At 37.6% G+C, this 18,331-nt stretch overlaps 3 protein-coding genes and 1 pseudogene across 4 annotated transcripts; 1 reads left to right on the top strand and 3 right to left on the bottom strand.

Annotated features, from left to right (window-relative positions):
- Positions 1-27: 27 nt before the first annotated feature.
- LOC137746722 (mitochondrial carrier protein CoAc1) lies at positions 28-2,894 on the bottom strand. 2 transcript variants are annotated; one of them, XR_015956968.1, is made up of 7 exons: positions 1,878-2,888; positions 1,614-1,696; positions 1,305-1,512; positions 1,070-1,202; positions 763-947; positions 372-609; positions 28-276 (listed from the first exon to the last, which is right to left on the bottom strand). XR_015956968.1 is itself a non-coding variant. In XM_088686340.1 (7 exons), exons 1-7 carry the CDS (start codon positions 2,070-2,072, stop codon positions 187-189), a joined length of 1,023 nt encoding a protein of 340 aa, XP_088542466.1. In that variant the 5' UTR covers positions 2,073-2,894; the 3' UTR covers positions 28-186. The 2 variants fall into 2 exon arrangements, 1 of the variants encoding a protein (XP_088542466.1); XM_088686340.1 differs by having other exon boundaries at positions 481-609; positions 1,878-2,894.
- A 3,595-nt stretch (positions 2,895-6,489) lies between these two features.
- On the top strand, positions 6,490-9,101 carry LOC137746733 (cytokinin riboside 5'-monophosphate phosphoribohydrolase LOG8-like). The gene is made up of 8 exons (XM_068486746.2): positions 6,490-6,779; positions 6,897-7,072; positions 7,640-7,737; positions 7,873-7,903; positions 8,181-8,280; positions 8,361-8,431; positions 8,516-8,659; positions 8,788-9,101. The coding sequence occupies exons 2-8, from the start codon at positions 6,962-6,964 to the stop codon at positions 8,908-8,910; spliced, it is 678 nt and encodes a 225-aa protein (XP_068342847.2). The 5' UTR covers positions 6,490-6,779; positions 6,897-6,961; the 3' UTR covers positions 8,911-9,101.
- Positions 9,102-10,560: 1,459 nt separating this feature from the next.
- LOC137748922 (putative magnesium transporter NIPA9) lies at positions 10,561-13,535 on the bottom strand. The gene is made up of 9 exons (XM_068489116.2): positions 13,142-13,535; positions 12,842-12,940; positions 12,560-12,689; positions 12,353-12,441; positions 12,198-12,254; positions 12,054-12,112; positions 11,661-11,781; positions 11,377-11,525; positions 10,561-11,034 (listed from the first exon to the last, which is right to left on the bottom strand). Exons 1-9 carry the CDS (start codon positions 13,250-13,252, stop codon positions 10,827-10,829), a joined length of 1,023 nt encoding a protein of 340 aa, XP_068345217.2. The 5' UTR covers positions 13,253-13,535; the 3' UTR covers positions 10,561-10,826.
- Positions 13,536-14,696: 1,161 nt separating this feature from the next.
- On the bottom strand, positions 14,697-18,154 carry LOC148691002 (uncharacterized; annotated as a pseudogene).
- Positions 18,155-18,331: the final 177 nt, after the last annotated feature.

An 18,331-nucleotide genomic window follows, 5' to 3' on the forward strand; every position in this document is an offset into this window, starting at 1 on the left:
TATCCCAAAATTAAATAAATAAAAGAGTGAAAGAAAAGCATATGTAGAAATTTAATTTTCAATAACGATGGCACAATCATCTCTTGTTATTAAGAGAGATACAATGTATGTATTAGCATCAAATTCTAACTATTGGGTGGAATTTGTAAGTTAACACATTCTGAATTTCCAGTCATGCAGCAGCAGTTATTGACTGGACTTCCGATGGGGCGGAATGTGGAGCCAAACCTTCATCGTGTCGTATGCAGTGAAACCGATTGCCACAGAAGGAACGATCTGAGAACACAGTAAAAATCTTTCGTTAGCAAGACGATCATGGCCAAAACTCTGTAGACTCGACCTTTAAGAAATGCGTAAAGAAGGAAACCTACTCGAAGTATCAGCAGGGCCCCAGAAACACGAGCTTATCCTTGCAAATACACACACTCAATCGTGTCTGAAATTCAGTCTATTAATTTGACACAGAGAATGAGAAATTACCTTGATATAATTAATGCTTAGGCCTGAAAACAACTTTTTCCATCCTTGGTTTCGGATGATATATTTAAGACCCGCCATTGTGTTTCTGTACCTAACACCGCCATGATCTGAAGACTGCAAATTCTCAACCTGTAATCCAAATTATAATGTCATATAACCTTGACCCCATGCTTTTTACTGCAACAAAGTTCAGTTCCAAGCAAAGATCTAACATAAAAAAGCAGAAAATAGCAACACGAACCAACGCTTAACAAAATTATGATAATATTGACAAAGCAATACCTGCATTTGCCTCCTAACAACATCCAAGGGGTATGTGAGAGTTTGCCCAAATAACCCGGCCAAAGCTCCACAGGAAAGACGCATCACAATGGACTTTTCATACTCTTCAGGAACATGGAGTTTAAGTTCCTCATATATATAGAACTTTAAACCAGCATAAGGGAGTATTCCGGTGAGTGTTGGGCCTGATCAAGCAAAAGTGGCTCCAGGTTAACATTAGCTTGACCATATATTGCATAACGTAAGAACAAACGGCACTTCATATCAGTAAAAGTCTTAGCAGAACACTCGGCTATGAGATACATACCTACACCTCGATAAAGCCCACGCAAGCCCCCCTCCTTGTAAACACTTGAAAGCACGTCCTTTATGCCCTTATAAGCAACTTGAGCATGTGCGCCTTTCATACCATAATCAAAGTTGCCTCTAGTATTAACAACCTAAACAAATCATAACAATGCGATTAAACAACGAATCAATGAACAATTACAAAAATTGATTTGATATAAAAGGTACCGACAAGATACATGCAAGATACTGACCTGATAAGCAAGTTTGGTGCGAGCAAGGTCCAAGGGGTACGTACATAAAACGGCTGTCCCTCCAGCTGCTGCACCGGCTAAAAGATCAATATGAGGCCCTGAACCTAAAGCAGAATAATTGTTCAAGATCCAACACCTGTACTGCTCATATGTCATGTAATGTAAGGCTGCATAGGGAATAATTCGAACGACACTAGCTCCATTTCCTCTGAAAAAAAACAGACAAGAAAGTTCAAGAATAATTGTTATGGCGACATATATAAAGTTTGATAACGAAACTTAAAAATTGACTGTTCACATCCAACTTACTTGTAGAATCCTCGAACACCTTCATGCTGAAATAACTTCTTCAGAGATTGACACACTCCGAGAGAACGGAACTCTGTTCTTGTCTATAAGTACATGAAAACAAATGCAGAAACTGAGCACATAACAACGAGCTGCCTAGCGCAATGAAAATGGCAATAGAAACATATCCGAGCAGAATCATTCACAATGAAAATATTCCTCAAACATCCCTTCACTATATACAACTAATTAGCCTAGAAAAATGGAGCTTGTTAAATGCCTCACCTGCAAGAGTATCTTGGTCCTTTCCAGCGGCGCAACCGCAGTCTTCGCGAATCCTCCAGCAGCGCCTCCGGCAATCAACTCCCTAACATAAACCGGCATACTACCAATGTACGAAACCTCTTGGCGGGCTGATTGCGAAGCATCAACCAATTCCGCCACATTTGTTGACAAGGTAGATCTCTGCGTCGAACCCATCTCAAATTTCTCGAAACAAAACGACCACCAAAGCCAAAACTTTTCGTAAATTCCACAAGTAATTTATTATCCGCTCTGCAACTTGAAGAACTCCTTATCCCATCTATCTCTCGGAAAACAAAAATTGACGGCCCTTTGCTCAATGGGCAGGTAAAATGGCCTGAGAACACCCAGATTCGAGTCGGGCACACTCAGAAGCCGATCCTCCACCGCACTGATAGCAAGATACATTCAAGGATACCAATCTGACCGAGCAACCACACCACGGAAACACTCAAATTCTCCAATTATTACAGCAATGCTCAAGTAAATCAATCACAAACCCATCAAACACCCATATAAAAACCGACCCGAAAACTATCGAAAACTCCTAAAATCAAACACTCACAAAACATGAACGAAATCGAAAATCACACACAACCCATCAAAGGTTTCTCCTCTGGTAACCGACCCAAATTTCCCTCCAATCGAAAGCCGCAGCCTTTGGTTGCAAAAAAGGAATCAGATTTGTGGGTTTTGTTTGAACCGGAAGTGGAGGAAAAGGAATCGAAGAGGGAATTGAAAACCCCACCAGGAATTGGAATTGGATTTGGGTCAGAGAGGAGAACGGGCACCAAAGATTTGGAATTTAGCAAAAACATATGATGTTTTTTTATGGTCAAATGACGTTCCAAATGAATGAACGAAGTGCCCGTTCTCCTCTCGGAAGGAGGAAGGAGACGGAGAGGTTTCCTCGGACTTTCTCTGAATCTTCTTTCGACAGTTACGTACCTCTCTCTCCTCTGTTTCTCTCTCTCTCTTTCTGTCCAACGCGGGCATGGTGGGAGTGCGTGATTGGGTGGAATTGGGTACACTGACTACACTGATCCACAACTAGCGTTTGTCCACGTGGATTTTAGGTGTACCTTCTGGTGATATCCGTATACAATAGAGTTTTTCTTGTTTGAGGATAAAAAGAAGGGAAATGCTAAGGAAATTCACTTAATATCGTGTCTACTTGTATAATGGTTTATATGGAATTGGCTTTTTAACAAAGCCAATTTTTGTGTCGTTTTATTTTAATAAAATAATGATATGTGTAAGTTTTTCAACATATACTATATTTAGTGACTGAGTCAGGATTATATGTGAGACCTTTCATATACGTATAGAAAAAAAGGTTGAACTCAGAGAAATTAAAGTAATCCTCATAAAACTGAAAGACCTATTAAATTTAATAGAAATAATCAAATAATCATTTCATTAAACTACAAAGATAAAACAACAAAATGTTAGAATCAGAAGACGACGATGTGAGATTTAACTCAACTTCTTCACAAAGAACAATCCATCTTCCTCATGTCCCTTGGTGGCTTCGACCCTGATTATATTATTAGATTAAAATATTACATGACCCGTTTCATATAAATTGTTAGTTTACTTTGAGGATTTTATTGGAGATGCAGATTGAGGCTTGAGCTATTTTGCACGTATACAGGTGTTTACATGTTTGCTGCTGAGGCAACATGATTATTGAGACTTGCCATGATACAAACATCAAAGATCTCAATCCCACTATGCGGGATCAAATCTAATAGAAAATTAGATGACACCATTGCTTTTAATTTCAAACCTTCAATAAGACTTTTTAGTTAACTTTTGAGATCAATTCTATATCTTACTTCTTAATTCATTGTCAACAGGGGTTGGGAAATTCAACTATGTAAGTTCATATTCGTACCGTCTATCTAAAATCTTAACATGGTATCAGATTGACTGATCATACGTTGTTTTAAATCATGTTCAAATCTTATTGAAACCCTAATTTTATATTCAATTTAGAAATTCTCAAATATCTTAGAAATAGTATTAAAATAATAATTATGATTATCCAGTCATGTTATTAATCCATCAGAAAACCAACAAGCTTTCATCTGTTTAGCAGCACCAAAAAGAAGTTTCTCATTCTCTTTATCATCACCAAAAAAAAAAAAAAGACTCAGCCGCATGATCAAATTGAAAACGAAACAGACCAATGAAACTATACACTCCAAGATAAACAAATAATTAAGATACAAAATCTACATGTGACCTTAATTATCGTCATGATTATTTTCTTGATCACTTTCTTGATTTTTGTTTTCTTGTTTGTGCTCTGTCTCTTGATTAATTTTGTTTTCTAATTCTACTCTCTTCATATTTTGGTCAAGTAATGCGTTCGGATCAATGAAGGAGGATTGCCGACTTCTCGGGTGATAAGCCGGAATCCTCCTCCCCTTGGCATCATAAATCACAGCTTCATCCTCATCAGGCACTTTACATTTCTCACCTAGTATGATCGTCTTCATCCAGACCGAGTCTTCCGGCTTCAACTTTCCGTTCTTTCGCTTGTTGTACTCTTCCTTAACCTTGTCTTTTCGTGCCATCGACAGGCTTCGCGGCAATTTAAGGCTCAAATTCGACAGTAGCCTTCGCTCGGAAGCGGACTTTTTCATCTGAGTTTTCGTGTCAAGGTTGCCGGAATAAAGCTGTCCCGAGTTCTTCATCCTTGGAGGCAAGGGCAGCTCTTTACTCATTCTCGAATCATCATTTCCTCCATCTGTTTCCGTGTCTTGTTGAGATGTTTTGTTCCCTGTTTCCCCCAATGCTGCTTCCGATGTTTGCGCCTTGCCAACATCGGATTCCTCTGCTTCCTTGTGAGCAGGGGACTCAGAAGAGGACGAAGAAGATTTTCTCCGAAAACTACAAAGAGACGTGATTATGGCAATGGTGGCGGCCATGGCAGCGGCAAAGAAAGACAAAGATAGCAACGGATGGATTAGCAGATTCGTCTCATCCGTGGGAATTATTCTTCCCATGAGGAGGACTCACATCAAAAACACTATTGGGAAACAAGATTGCAAATTTGCAAGATGTTAACTTGTTTCCATGGTTTTCTGTGGTTTTTTCTTCTTCTTTTAGGCCCCTTTTGGCTTGAACTCGAAAGGGGTTCCCTTTTTCCCCACAATGTTATTTGGTTTTGATGTTTCTTTCCTAAGAAAACAACAATGGAGTTTTCGGAAGGAAGTCGTTCGAAGGATGCGAAACAAAATGCTTGAGTTTAGGAAATTGAGAGGAAAGGTTGGTTAAGGTTTAATCCTAAAAATATCATAGAGACAACTTGGGATAGAGTCAACTAATTAATGTTCATAAGATGTAATTATCCTCAAGCCCTAGCTACACAAACATCACGAAGGGACTTTTAGGGGGGAGGACGGGAAATGTTCACTTCCGTGTTCGGAAATGCTAAGATTATACTTTTCAAACAGCCGTAAGTCTAACGTAATTGTAGAAAATACAAATTTACACATTTTCATCTTCCTCACAATCCGTTCAAATTTAAACAACATAAATAAAAATTATGATTTTATTCTGTTTTTACGTTCCGGTCGCCACCTGAGTTAATCCTATAGAGAAAAGGCCGAACCCATTTTAATATGGCTCAAAGCACGAAATCGAAGGAAGGTAGCCAATCGACTGAAATAAATTGATTGTGCTGCTTTTGACTTGTAATTCATGTCCGTTGTCGACATACATTCATCCATAACAAAGCAAAAGACAAATCGGAAATGGTGCATCTGTGCCACCATTATTGCATGGAGTATGGACGGTCAGACGGAACTTACGTGTGCAATTTTGTTTTTGCGACTGTAATGAATTATTTTTTTATATGTGAAATTTTTATTTTCAAATACGTAAAGATTATTATTTAAACGAGCCAAGTCAACCATTATTTTTGGAAAATTATAGTTTTTTTTTGTATATATGATATTTAAATGATAAATAAAATAAGAGATTCTAATTATGATATTTGAATAATAAAAATTTAAACCAAAGAACAAGTTTATACATTGTTATGATTACATGTTATTTCGCGTCGTACAAAGTTATTGGTATGCAACGAACACAAAACACATTGTCAAATCGATCTCCATTAAAAAAAGGATTTAATTCAATAAACAATCATTTAGTTTGGGAAAAAATAAACAATCATTGTTCAACCAAAAAGGCCACCAATAGTGGGAGTATTAATATTAATTAACAATGAGCCTGGACTAATCTGCCTTCCCAAATCTTCACCAATATTAATTCTAATTATTTTATTTGATTTGACAGACAAAAACAAAGATTTTATTTCTTTTTTTTATTTTAAATTCAACTCTTCTACACTAAACTACTCACAAAAGTGACGTAGATGGTTTGAATTCGAGACTAAAAAAAAAAAAAAAAAAAAACCTCTATCTACTATGATAATTTTCTACTTATGAGATTATTTCATTTTTTGTTAAATTTTTTAATTAAGCCAGAAATATGAAAGCAATTTAAGCAGGATGACTTTACTGTCAATTAACATTTAGGTTTGTTAAGATAATAACATGAGTTGAGGACGACTAGTGCTGCATTAGAGATCAAGCATCGTTGTAGCCCTCCTCACCCGAATTCGAGGCACTTTTCTCCATGTAATTATTTTATTATTATCAATTGTTACTTGATAATAATAAATTCATTCCATGCAAATAATTCTCGGAAAAAAAAAAAAACAGTCGGATTAGGAAGGAAATGGAGCATGTGGGTCTTCTCTTCCTTGCTACACTCACCGGACATATAAAAGCCATCAAGTTCTAGAATTTGATTGATTTTATACCAATATTAGGGTCAACCCATTTGTCCTTTGAAAGAGCCCATCTCGTATGCTCTTTCTCTCGTCCTCCATCGATTCCGCATAAAATTCTGTGCTTTTGCCGTTAAAATAACATATAATCTACATAAAACTTACCCATTTGTCTTGGTTTTTCTTGGGTTCAGTTCTTTTTTTCACAAGTGATGCTGAATTGACCACAAAAAGTATAAAAAAGTTGCAGACTTTGTGAATGGAAGAGAGCAAACGCAGCAAGTTCAGGAGGATTTGTGTGTTCTGTGGAAGCAACTCTGGCCGCAGGAAAGTGTTCAGTGACGCTACTCTGGAGTTGGGCAATGAACTGGTATGACTGCTTTTGTTCTATTTTTACACTCTCTTTGCTTATCTTTATTTGATCGTGTTTATTGTTGTTTGAGTGCTGGTTTTTTGGTTTAAAGATGTAATCTTTGATGAGTTTGAATCCACCTTGAGTTGTATTTTGATGGGTTTTTGTGTTTTTTTTTTTGGTAATGGGATTGTTTTGGGTTCTTGTATTTTAGAGTTGTCAAATGGCTACGTAACGTCTCCAAACGGAGAAAAACTTACCCATCATGTGTTGTTCGATACCCCTTTCTCTCTATATCTCTCTTCTGATGGGGAAGAGAGAGGATGGGTTGGGGTATTGGGGTATGTTTCGTGGAAGTTTTTTCTCCTCGAACCTGGTTTGCTCTGTTTGCTAATAGGCGATTCACCACTGGGACTACTCTTGTTCTGTGATTTCTGGTCAGGAATATTAAGCACTTTTGCACAGTGTATATCCTTATGCAGATACATTGAATAAGGAATTTATACGCTTTTGTTTACAATGCTTTATTTTCCCCTAAAGGATGATTTGGGAATTACTTGTTTACTTTGTTGGTGGATATTGCAGGTGAAAAGGAAGATAGATTTGGTGTATGGCGGGGGAAGTGTCGGGTTGATGGGTTTGATATCGCAGACGGTGTATGATGGAGGTTGCCATGTTCTTGGGTATATATAAACGAAACTTTTTCTTTGAATTATAGTATGATTTGGTCTTTTACATCATAATATCAATGCAAACAATGCCTTTGTTGAACAAAAAAATGTCACTTAAGTAAAATCTAACCTGCTTTTTACTTGCAGGGTCATTCCGAAAGCTCTCATGCCTCTTGAGGTATCTGTATATATCCATATACTGATCTCATCCTCGCCTTCTCTCGTCATTTGTAAATACGACCATTCATGATTGATTTCATGCTGTTTTTTCCCCTTAATTCTTGAAAAATAGTTAATGTGATGTTTTCGCATTTTAAATGGGTCATCGTGCACATTCTTAGTGGATCCAGGAAAGAAATTTGCTCGTGGTCTTTTATTATCTCAGTTTTAGTTCTCTGTTTTAAAAGATGAGTTCAAATGGTTATGTGGTAGACTTTTATGGATAACTTTGACAGATATCTGGTCCATCCGTTGGAGAAGTAAGAACAGTTACAGACATGCATGAACGCAAAGCTTTGATGGCTCAAGAGGCTGATGCCTTCATTGCTCTTCCTGGTAATTACATTTCAAATTCTCACTAAAAACTTTATAAATTACAGTTCTTATGCTTAGTACATTGTTAATTTTGGTTTTAGGAGGATACGGAACTATGGAAGAGCTGTTGGAGATAATAACATGGGCGCAACTTGGGATTCATAGGAAGCCGGTAATGCATCAGTTTCCGTTATTGAAAATGTTATGATCAGCTTCCTACTAATTAAATTTGAAACTTGAATATTACTCCATACAGGTTGGTTTGCTTAATGTAGATGGGTACTATAATGCCTTGCTTGCGCTATTTGACAATGGTGTCGAAGAAGGATTCATCAAGACAGGTGCTCGGCATATAATTCTCTCTGCTCCAACAGCCAAAGAACTTGTTGAGAAGATGGAGGTATAGTTATAACGTGACTTTTCTTCCCTGTCGATGAGTGAGCTTACTCGTTTCTTCATGGAAGATATGTTTCTGAGTTCCAAAACAAAGCAGAAGACTTAATAAATCTTCAATGTTTACTTTGGCAGCAATACACTCCTTCCCATGAACATATTGCTTCTCATGAAAGCTGGCAAATGGAACAACTTGGTAAACTCGGAGCCATGAAAGCGCAAGGTGCAACTGTTATCGACGATAATTCTTTCACCTAGATTAATTCCTGCTGTGATTCATCAATACTTGAGTTGTGTGGAAGAAATCATTTCTATGAGGCCATGGACATCTCCATTCCATGTACTTTTTCGTAGTGGTAGTTCGATTTCAAGTGAATTCATCCAGTCTTTCGTTGCATACTTTTGTTCTTGGTCGATTGAAATGGAAGGAAATTATTTACAGTTCTAAATAGTGCAGAACTTAGGCATCCTAAAACTTCTATTCTGTAGCTTGCGTTCTCCCATTAGGAGCAATAATTAATACAAAAATTTCTATTAATGATATGAAATGATAGTTAAGTTGAGAATCATAGCTTCTGTCTTAAGTCATTAATTCTGCGAGGTCCCACAAAGTGGCTCTTGCTAGAATTAATTGGTCTACAAGTCATAATTTGAACACTGAAAGTCTCCCGGAGTTACTGTCTTGTCAATTTCGAAGATGCGGGAAAAATGTGTCTGCTCCCTTCCATCTATGTTATAATTTTTTTCCCGTAAATCATAGTACTTTAGAACATATATCGTCTTGACAGAAAATAATTGTACTTTAAAATTATTAACTGCTTTTGGGAGAGAGGAATCCATTCCTTCGGGCCCCTTCTCTCTCTCTCTCTCTCTCTTCCCTGTGTTTGGCTATTTTGGTTACTGAACTCTGCCCTGTAGAGAATAAAAACAGAGTAGTACAATCATGGAGGCAAAACCATATGCTATGTCACTTAAATACTCTAGAAGATCCCTTTCATGTTTTTAACTTTTTGGGTAAAGGTTGGCATTTGCATGTATAGAAGTGCCAAACTACAACTCACATGCAATGTTAGGAAATAGCCAACTGAGGGAGAACGACTTATCTACATCTTCAACGCATTAAGACGTTATTGTGATAGTATCTTAAGCTAAAAACGTCACATTATGGGATAAAATTAACAATAGGAAAATGACTTTTGTACACTCATTTTCTCCTTATGCACACTGTTGTTTATTTTTTTTCTTGTGATTCTTTTTTTATTTATTTAATCCAAATACCAGAAATAAAGAGAGTTAGACGGAAAGAGAGAGTGAGAAGATGATGTATTATCGATCTAAAATACTGCACAGTAACATCCCGCATGCAAGTCTGTATGTGATTAGTTTTCCTACAAATAGGAAAGTAGGGCAACCACAACTAGTGGGTGACATGACACTTGATGCCCTAGCAGAGCACACACTGTGTCCCATCCTAGTTGTGTTGGTTTTTTTTTGTTTATTTATAATGCATTCTCATCAATAGTGGTTGATTGCTCAAGTCCCAAGTAATGGTGGACCTCAAGAGATGGTAGTGTTATGTCATGAATAACAAGAAAGGCCTAAACCCTAGAGAATGGGTGTGTGTTGGTGTGAAATGGGGGTAGGGGGTCGTCCCACGAAGTGAATGCAGAGGCAACTATCTATTTACTTGGGTCCCACGGCAACTATTTCTCTCTGCTTAGTTTTCATGTCTTGTTTTTGGCATTATTGTCCTTATCATCATCATTTTGATTGCCTGTACTACAGGAAATATCACAATAATGTTCTTACAGAAACAAAAAGAAGAGGGAGAGCTCTCAAATAATGTAGCAAATTGCCCGAATCGGGGACAAACATCGACAAGATTTGGGTGCTATTTGAGGTACACCATTTTCGTGAAAACGAACGAGTAATAAACAATGAGATGTACGACTACCAAATCGAATAATAAAGTTACAGACATCAAATGTTCAGAAAATACGGTGTAAAGTTTTTTCCTGAGAGGAATGATGTCAAAAACTCATGCCCTCTGATACAGTAAGCATACCCTGTTATACACCAGCTTTACCTAAACCAAAGGGAGTTGCTTCCCGTAACTTGCAAGTCCACCGGTATGAGATATTTTTTGCATATACAACCTCTCCGATGTGATCACATCAAGCCTTCTCTTTTGAAGCAGTTGGTATCAAATGATGCAGAGTTGCTGCCTGAATAACAGTGCTCGGGCTTCCATCCCTAACACGGATAGACCCGGATTTCCTCTGATCAACACCACTCTGTAAAAGTTGTCGTAATGGTCGAGGAAGGCGTCGCATCAGTCGTGTTGAGCTCACGAGTAAAATCACACCAATAATTATGAGTAACCTGTGGTAGAAAATAATTTGGAGTAAACTTCACAGCAAAAATCCTTATTTGAGCACTTCAAACAATGAGAACAGAGTTTTTGCAATTTGAGAATGAGAATGAGGAGAACAATACAATAACTTTGAAAACTGTATAGGGATGCAATCAAAACAAAAAAGAGAAGTCTCGAGAAGTGATAGTCAGGTTTCCTAAATGCGTTTTCATCTCACGTTAGTGCTATCAGGTTTCCTAAACGAAGCATGGTAGCTGATGAATCATACCGCATACACCATACGTTTAGGAAGTTTTTAATAAAAACAAGTCGAGAAAAAAAAAATAGTCAGTAAAGTTATCATAATTTACCATCCAAGCATCAGTGAAAGACGAGCTGTTGGTGCTGAAGGCAATCTTTCACCCAAGGCAAGCATTCCAGCTAGTACACCAGTCACAATTGATGCCACAGCAGCACATGTAGACACTACTATTGCCCTCCCATGCTTTAAGCCCCAAGTCTGTCAAAAGAAATAACTCACTAACAACGACAATAACCAACTTATGAAACTACAAATTTATTTCATGGGACCGACATTCAATTTACGTGAGCACATGGATATGAAACTAGGAACTTGGTAAAGTGCTTAACATACCTGGTAATAAAACCCTGTACCACTACAACATATGCTGATTATCACACATATCGGGACCAGCATGCTGTGGAAACCCTGCTCCAAGAACACAAATCCCATCTTTGATATCACAGATGCCATCCTGCAATAAGATGTGTGATAATTGCATTATAATTTTAAACATGGCTTGACAACAACAGCAGCTTCATGATTTAAATCAACAAGACTTAAAATTTTCTATCGTTTGTAACATAAAGTACACACAACTGACATGCTCAACACATCATTGACATCTACTAGCATGCACACTATAACTCATTATATGCTTTTTAATAATTTCCCTCCTAGAACTGAAAGATGAGAGAGATGAATCTATGTGAATCGATATAAGAAACATGCTGGACAGAATCATACCCGAACAAAATGCCAGATTCCAAGCCATATATAATTTCTTCAACAACTTCATATTCCATCTGTACCATGAGCAGGTATCAGTGAACTGGTAGTGGGCACCATACTCAAACACTAAAGATAGATGAAAAGAAGTAATCAGATTACCAACTCCTGTTCTTTGCGTTGACGTCTGTAGATGCGTAGCCACCCATTAAGGAGGACCTATGTAAAGAGGTCTTGCAGGGGTTAGAATCATTACACTGCATAAACCCAAGTGTCCAACTATAAACATCAGATGGTGCACGGTATAAGGTACCTACAAACAAGAAGGCGACTACAATTGCCAACCATGGTAGATGAAACACCGATATTGTGGAAGCCTTTTGCTCCTCACCTCCAGCACCAACCCCTGCAAATACAAAATCTCACACAAATTATTCTTAAAACAAAACACACAATCAAAAGTAATGCAACAGTTCCCAGCGAAGACAATTGAATTTTCAAGCATTGTGAAGAACTTACATTACCTATAGTGCCAATGCCTGCTAATGTAATCCCCATCCAGTCAACAGCATTCATCATTTCCTTCAGATAAAAATGGGAAAAGATTGAAAGAATCGCAAGTCCACACCCGGAGACCGGTTGTATGACAGATACCTGAAACATACATCATCCAACATTAACCAAAATGTAGCACAACATTAAATTCCAATCACCAAATACGTAACAAATTGCAGAAAAAAAACAATACCCCAAAAATCGAAACAATAAACAATGAAAAATCCTCGCTTCGGAGTTGAAGCACTTACAGGAGCTAAAGACAATGCTCTCAACATTAACAAAGCTCCGAATATATCCATCAGAAATCCTATCAGCCATGCTTTGTTCAAAGCATACGCCCTGATCACCTGCAAACATGTACAACATTCAAAAATTTGAAATTTTGTTGTAAATCCTGAAAATTTGGGAATTTGATACGAAACCCAATTCCCAGTTGGAAACGAAATACCGGAATCCAAATCCAAAATTACAAATTGGGATTCGAACAGCAATCACAAAATCAAAAAGGGCAAAATGGGCAAACCAAAAAGATATGAGGGAGTACCTACCTTGAGCTTGAAAGAGAGAGGAGGAAGAATGACGGTGCCCTTCTTCTGGAGAATTTTGCCGATGTTGTTTCCGGCCGTCGCCGCCAGCGTTAGGAAGATCGACTCCCACATCCCTCTCTCCCTTTCTCTCTCAAAAACTCTCTCTCTAAAAACAGTAAAAATTGAATCTTTGGTTTTGGTTTTGCGTTACTGTTTTGGTTTTGGGTTTAGATTTAAAAAGATGATTTGTTCGGGACATAACAGCAAAACCGTTCTGGCAAACGTCGAGGGATTAAAGAATTAAGAATTTAATTACAGAACATGCGCGTTGAAAGAGGGAGATTAAATTTATCTAACTATCTCTTCTTAAAATTCAATTTAGGGTTAAATATTTGCATTTGTGAGTCTGCGACCCTATTATTCCGGTATATTCTTAATTTCAGTAGTGAACATAAAGCTACATGTCGTATGAAGGAAACCCAAGCCCCAAGTTAAACACTTCCTTTTTTGTTTTTTTAAGGAAAATGATATGCACACATTATTTGCATCTCGCACACATTATTATTATTATTTTTAAATTATAAAAAGGAGACAGAAGTCACTGCAGTACACCCTTCACAAGGTTGGAGGCCATCATCGTGCAATTCATAGCGTCAGGGATTGAATCCAGACGTGTTGTGTGGAATGCGGACATATAATTTGTCCACAACCATCGGACCATCCCATGATGATTCATACACATTACTAAATAAACATTATTATTGAATTTTTTATTAACTTCAATTCTCGGGCCAAGTCTCAAATAAGTTTTTTCGTCAAAGATCGTTCGATGTTGAACGAATCCCTTGAATGTATAAATAGTTTACTTAATGCATGATGTTAGTGTTTTACGTCAGTTGATCAAGATATGATAGCACCTTTGCAGCCGAATTCGAATTTCTCATCATAAATTAGAATAGTTCATAATAAAATATCGCGATGTCAAAGAAATCCCGTGAATAAAAAATTACTGTAAAGAAAATCACTGTAAGGTGAGAAAAATTAACAAATGAGAAACTGGAGAATTGAAGTTTGTGACTTGTTCATGGTTCGTTAAGTGTCAAAAACCAAACTCTTGTTGCTGACAATGACATTATATTGTTGTGATTAGTTCAGGTTGACAATTTTGTCCCAAGTAACACCACCTAATACCATACCAGAGGTTCAATCTCAACAAGACCATGCTATGGCAAGAAAGTGCCTACAATTAGGTGCTGTTTTATGAAAGTCTCAAATATTCTACTTAATTCGTAAAGTGCTTGTAGCCACTTGAGGTTCCGCATTCGATTCGTTACGTTTACATATAAATTTTTTAGCTTAATGTTGCAAGTCGAATTCAAAACATGTTAGACCTTTGGTTATATAGCGCAAGTAACAAATTATAAAGGAATTGACACATTAATGTAAAGTAAATTTGAACGGAATGTAATGTTTTTCTATTCCAACTAGTGAATGAAATCTCAAGTTTGAACTCCTCATTATTATTAGCTTTAAAGTAAGGAGCTGATTTTCACACACATTTCTTTATTTCTGATCATCAGAGTATAATCAAACAAAAACAACGTAATTGAATAATAATGCGTATGAGGCGAAAATAAAATTGTAACGGATTCGTGTAAGTGTTACCTCTGCTGATCTCTCTGTTGTTTTGTTGGTTCCAGAAGGCAGGCATTGGTCTCTGCTGCATTTTCTTAATTAAACAGAGAATCTTTAAAGTACTATACGCCTCATCTTTCCTTTGATCCATCAGTGTCAATTTCTTCTTCAAGCATTCTATATCTCTTTCAATGGCCTTCAATTCTTTCTCAACTTTCTTAACTTTTGGCCGCACCGCCAATAGTGAATTCGTTACTTCATCAACCTTCTTGCCGCTTACCTGCAATATTGTGTAAAGAAATTAAATCAGAAAGTCAGTAGGAAACAAATTTCAAAGTTTTAACTTTACTCTGTTTCATGAGTTAGAATTATGTTTATATGTTACATTGACTTGTTCTTGTAACTCTTTTTTCGAACTCAAAGAATCCCAAATCGTTCCCTTGGAATTGGCAATAGCATTTGCATTAGCCTAATCAGCAATGGCTTCATCATCCCATTACCTTTGATGTCTCAATTGACACGACAAGCATTGCCGACATCTAAGTTATTCCGAAATAGTAGGTAAAGTGTTGGCAAAACGCTTGTGTGCCACATTTGTACAAATTATTTTTGTACATCTTTCAAATTTGATGGTGTCTACAAGGATTGGCACTCAACTGCTTTAATCCAGAAGTAGAGTCGGTTGATCAAATGTTAGCATGTTTTGGCATGTTGAGACAAGCTTGACATGCATTTTTCTAACACTTTGACACTCTAATTCTAGCATTGTGGCACACCAAAATATCTATGTTGGCATGCGATGACATGTCATGGCATACACTTTGCCGACGTTTTGTGTGCTTGGCATGCGATGAGAATGTCATGACATGCATTTATGAGATTAGGATGCCATGACATGCATTGCCGACATCTAAATTACTCCGAAATAGTAGGCAAAGTGTTGGCAAAATGTTGGTGTGCCACAATGCGAGTGTTAGGGTTAGCGTGTCAAGACATGTCATGTCATGCATTCTGCCGACAACTCGCGAGACTTGTTATGACATGCATTTTTCTCACACTTTCACACACTAACCATTGCATTGTGGCACACCAAAACATCATTGTTGGCATATGATGACATGTCATGGCATACATTTTGCTGACATTTTGTGCACTTGGCATGTGATGGGAATATTATGGGATTAGGATGCCATGACATGCATTGCTGACATCTAAAATATTCTGAAATAGTAGGTAAAGTGTCTCAATTGACACAACATGCATTGTCGACATCTAAGTTATTTCAAAATAGGTGGCAAAGTGTTGGCAAAATGTTGGCGTGCCACAATCGTACAAATTATTTTTGCACATCTTTCAGACTTGATGGTGTTTGCAAGGATTGACACTCAGCTGCTTCATTCCAGAAGTAGAATCAGTTGATTGAATGTCAGCTTGTTCTGGCATGCCACGATGTGAGGGTTATCGTATCAAGACAAGCCATGAAATAATGACGTTGTTGGCTTTCGAAATTCTCCTCCAAATTCTCTCCAATAAACGGGCTCCGTCACTCGCCGATCACGTATGTAAGCCTCTCTTTCTCTCCTCTCCAAATTCTTAGTTTCAATTTCCTAAATTTTCTGAGAAACCAAGCAGAGCATTAGGGTTTATAGAGAGAATGCATGGCGTGTCTTGACATGCATTCATACGACAATTCACTATGCTTGTCATGTTGTGGCCAACAGTGATGTTTTGGCGTGCCCCGATACGAGAGTTACCGTGTCAAGGCAAGCCACGCCAAGTGCGCAATGTTGGCAAAATGCATGCCATGACATGTCATTGTATGCCAAAAACGATGCTTTGGCGTGCCACGATACGAGGGTTAGCGTGTCAAGACAAGTCATGACATGAATTTTTATTTGCACAACTTCTTACCGGTAAGAAGACGTTCAATATCTGAGTTGAATATAAGAAGACGGTCAATATCTGAGTTGAATATTTACACAACTTCTTACCGATAAGAACACATTCATTATCTCAGCTGAATATTTACTAAGTTATTACTGGTAAGAACGCTTCATATAGTTGAGTAACTCTAAGAGAACTTAAAACTTCTTGTTTAATCTTACATCTAAATAAGGCGGAAGATAACAATTTTTTCCAAAGGTGGAAATGAACCAACAACCTCCTACGGTCTCTCATCAATCTCTTTCAAAAGCTGCTTTTCCTCCGCCAAACTGTTTGTTTCATGTACCATCCGGAAATTCTTTTTCTGCAGAATCCATGATCACATTTCCAACAAACTCAAAAGGCTATATAATCAAGAAACATTTACATACTGACGCTGGTACCTAATAAGTAGAACTCTTACATGTTTAGAGATCTCTTCTCGCGGCAAGAAGGGCTTCATTGGTTTTCCTTGATGAACTTTGTTTGCAAAACGAAGCAGAAACAGTGCAGTATATTCATTTCCTCCCTCTCCATGGCCAAACTGAATTCGAGTCTCCATTCATGGTTATTTGGTTCTTTCAACCGATTCCTATCACACTGTTAATACATAAATTTCAATAAAATATCACATACTTAATTCGTTATCGTATTTGATGATTGAATTAGGAAATGCAGTCAAATAACTTCATGCAGACTGCACACGTAGTCTTTTTCGTTAAAGCTATATTCAGCTCAGTTGTATCTCGACCAATCTCTTCCTTCAGCTTCTGAGCCTCTTTAATTCTGGCTTTTAACTCTTTTGAGTCCTGATTCCGATTTTTCATACAAAAAATTGCCTCTCCTTCGCTTTCAAGTACCGGCGCTAATTCGCTTCCCGTTGTGCCGTAGTGTTGGCTTTTCCGGATGTTGAGATATTCAGGCACTGCAAATGATTGAGACAATTTGACTGGGAATTTTGAGTACTCTGACTTAGCAAGGAGACGCTATGCTGTCCTATTAATATTTAGCTAAAAGCACTTGCATCCCACGCAAAGTAATTTAGTCAACTGATTCCAAAACCTTATTAGACAGTTCCTAATGAATAGTAATATTTCTTTTCCTTGGGGTGGCATTGAAAATTAGGAGCAAAATACGGTCAGGGTCTCTGAGATTTGTTCAAGTGAAAGTATTACATTCTCTTGGTTCCAAGTTCAAAACAGGCGCATTCAGCCATTCAGGCGTCGAATCCCGTTCTGCGTGATCAGAGACCAGCTGATCGACCGGCACACACTATCGATTTGATCCTGTTTTGTGGATCGATGAGCTGTATCTAATCCCGCAAAACAAATTTGCGCTTCTGAAAGATTTTCATGGAGCCCTACCACGGAGTTTAGATTATTTCTTCTTCAACCTATGGTGCTCCAACACACTGAATCATTGTACATAAATGCCAGCCGATGGTCTAGTTGTTCCAATTGCAGGAGTATTAGCCATTTCCAAAAGATAAAAACAGGAAACACTGAATATAATTGAGGGAGATGATTTATCTTTTCATCAATTCAAGCCGGCGACGAGAAATCAAACACGAGATTTCGAGTGTAATGATATTCTTAACTACTCGGGCTACAAGTCTTTCGCAGAGAAAATGGAGATCATGGAAACAGTTGCAAT

The sequence above is a fragment of the Pyrus communis genome, chromosome 15, assembly GCF_041283825.1.
Source record: "Pyrus communis isolate YQ-2024b chromosome 15, ASM4128382v1, whole genome shotgun sequence".
NCBI classification, from domain to species: Eukaryota; Viridiplantae; Streptophyta; class Magnoliopsida; order Rosales; family Rosaceae; genus Pyrus; species Pyrus communis.

What these genes read in the sequence shown, in the direction of transcription:
- LOC137746733 (XM_068486746.2), top strand. Translation starts at nt 6,962, where the DNA reads ATGGAAGAGAGCAAACGCAGCAAGTTCAGGAGGATTTGTGTGTTCTGT. An exon ending in TGGAGTTGGGCAATGAACTG is followed by an intron (nt 7,073 to 7,639) that starts GTATGACTGCTT and finishes TGGATATTGCAG; the next exon opens with GTGAAAAGGAAGATAGATTT. An exon ending in AACTTGTTGAGAAGATGGAG is followed by an intron (nt 8,660 to 8,787) that starts GTATAGTTATAA and finishes TTACTTTGGCAG; the next exon opens with CAATACACTCCTTCCCATGA.
- LOC137748922 (XM_068489116.2), bottom strand. Translation starts at nt 13,252, where the DNA reads ATGTGGGAGTCGATCTTCCTAACGCTGGCGGCGACGGCCGGAAACAAC. An exon ending in GTACAGGGTTTTATTACCAG is followed by an intron (nt 11,526 to 11,660) that starts GTATGTTAAGCA and finishes TTCTTTTGACAG; the next exon opens with ACTTGGGGCTTAAAGCATGG. An exon ending in CTTTCACTGATGCTTGGATG is followed by an intron (nt 11,035 to 11,376) that starts GTAAATTATGAT and finishes TTTCTACCACAG; the next exon opens with GTTACTCATAATTATTGGTG.
- LOC137746722 (XM_088686340.1), bottom strand. Translation starts at nt 2,072, where the DNA reads ATGGGTTCGACGCAGAGATCTACCTTGTCAACAAATGTGGCGGAATTG. An exon ending in GGACCAAGATACTCTTGCAG is followed by an intron (nt 1,697 to 1,877) that starts GTGAGGCATTTA and finishes ATGTACTTATAG; the next exon opens with ACAAGAACAGAGTTCCGTTC. An exon ending in TTGTTAGGAGGCAAATGCAG is followed by an intron (nt 610 to 762) that starts GTATTGCTTTGT and finishes TTTGGATTACAG; the next exon opens with GTTGAGAATTTGCAGTCTTC.